Source organism: Monoraphidium neglectum (assembly GCF_000611645.1).
Source record: "Monoraphidium neglectum strain SAG 48.87 unplaced genomic scaffold scaffold05635, whole genome shotgun sequence".
NCBI lineage: Eukaryota > Viridiplantae > Chlorophyta > Chlorophyceae > Sphaeropleales > Selenastraceae > Monoraphidium > Monoraphidium neglectum.
Genome location: NW_014007995.1, coordinates 2,878 through 3,810, shown reverse-complemented (window position 1 = coordinate 3,810; position 933 = coordinate 2,878). Strand labels below are relative to the sequence as shown.

General features: G+C 66.6%; 1 protein-coding gene across 1 annotated transcript in view; it reads right to left on the bottom strand.

The window, feature by feature from the left end:
• Nucleotides 1-258: 258 nt before the first annotated feature.
• The window catches only part of MNEG_15755 (starch synthase), a gene marked incomplete at both ends in the record, with an annotated part of 3,440 nt that continues 2,765 nt past the window's right edge, over nt 259-933 (bottom strand). Inside the window, 3 exons of the mRNA XM_014035774.1 lie at nt 259-288; nt 360-453; nt 814-922. Of these exons, the coding sequence (XP_013891228.1) occupies nt 259-288; nt 360-453; nt 814-922 (233 nt within the window). The remainder of the gene's footprint in view (nt 289-359; nt 454-813; nt 923-933) is intronic.

The following is a 933-nucleotide window of genomic DNA, read 5'->3' as shown; positions in this document are numbered from 1 at the left end:
ACCCTGCGCTGTCGCGGATGAGGTCCACGCCCTTCTGGTAGTCCAGCCGCCCAATGAAGCCAAACATGGGGATGCTGGCGTCCTCGGGCAGGCCCAGCTCCCGCTGCAGGGCCAGCTGTCGATTCGAAATGGCGGTCGCGGGCGCAGGCACGCGGAGAGACGCGGTTTTGTGAGCGGCGGCGGCGGTCGGAGAGCGGCAAGGTTGTGAGGGGAAGCGCGTGACCCCTAGGGGTGGGGTTGCGTCGAATTGGCATGCGCCTATGCGTCCCAGGGGATTGAGGGGCTGCGCTGTCGAGGCAAAGGTGCCGGATCGCGTCGAGCGCCAGATCTGAGGTCGTGCGTGTGATCTGAGATCCCACCTTGCACTGCCTCTTGCCCTCCACCAGGGTGTTGAGGTCGTATTGAGTGTAGCCGTCGGTGGTCAGGTGGGGGTCATTTGTGGGGGACCACTCCCTGGGGTGGGTTTTGGAGGCGGCCAGGGGGGGATGGGCGCTTTGATGTCAGCCGGTCCGCCGCAGGGGTCAGGGTTAGGGTTTGAGAATTGCTCAAGGGGAAAGGGGAATGCTCCAATCTTTGGCTGGACCGCCAAAGAAGATGGGGGTGAAGAGGGGGGGGGGCGGGCCGGCCGCGATGGGACGGCACCCAGGCGGCTCATGCAACTGGGGGCACGCTCCAGGCCTCATGGCCCCAGCTGCGCTGCACTGAAATGCAGCAATGCCTTGGAAGCATCCCGGATGGCCACCTGGCGCCCCCTCGGGCGGCAGGCCGCACCCCCGCGCCCTCCCCACCCCCGGAAGCTGCTTGATGACTCACTTGTAGTCGATGCCGTTGACTATGCCGCGCAGCTTCCAGTTGTTCTCCCGCACCACCTGGTCCAGCCCCCAGCCGCCCTCCTGCGTCTGGCACTCCCACGCGTAGCCGTCTGCCGGGGCG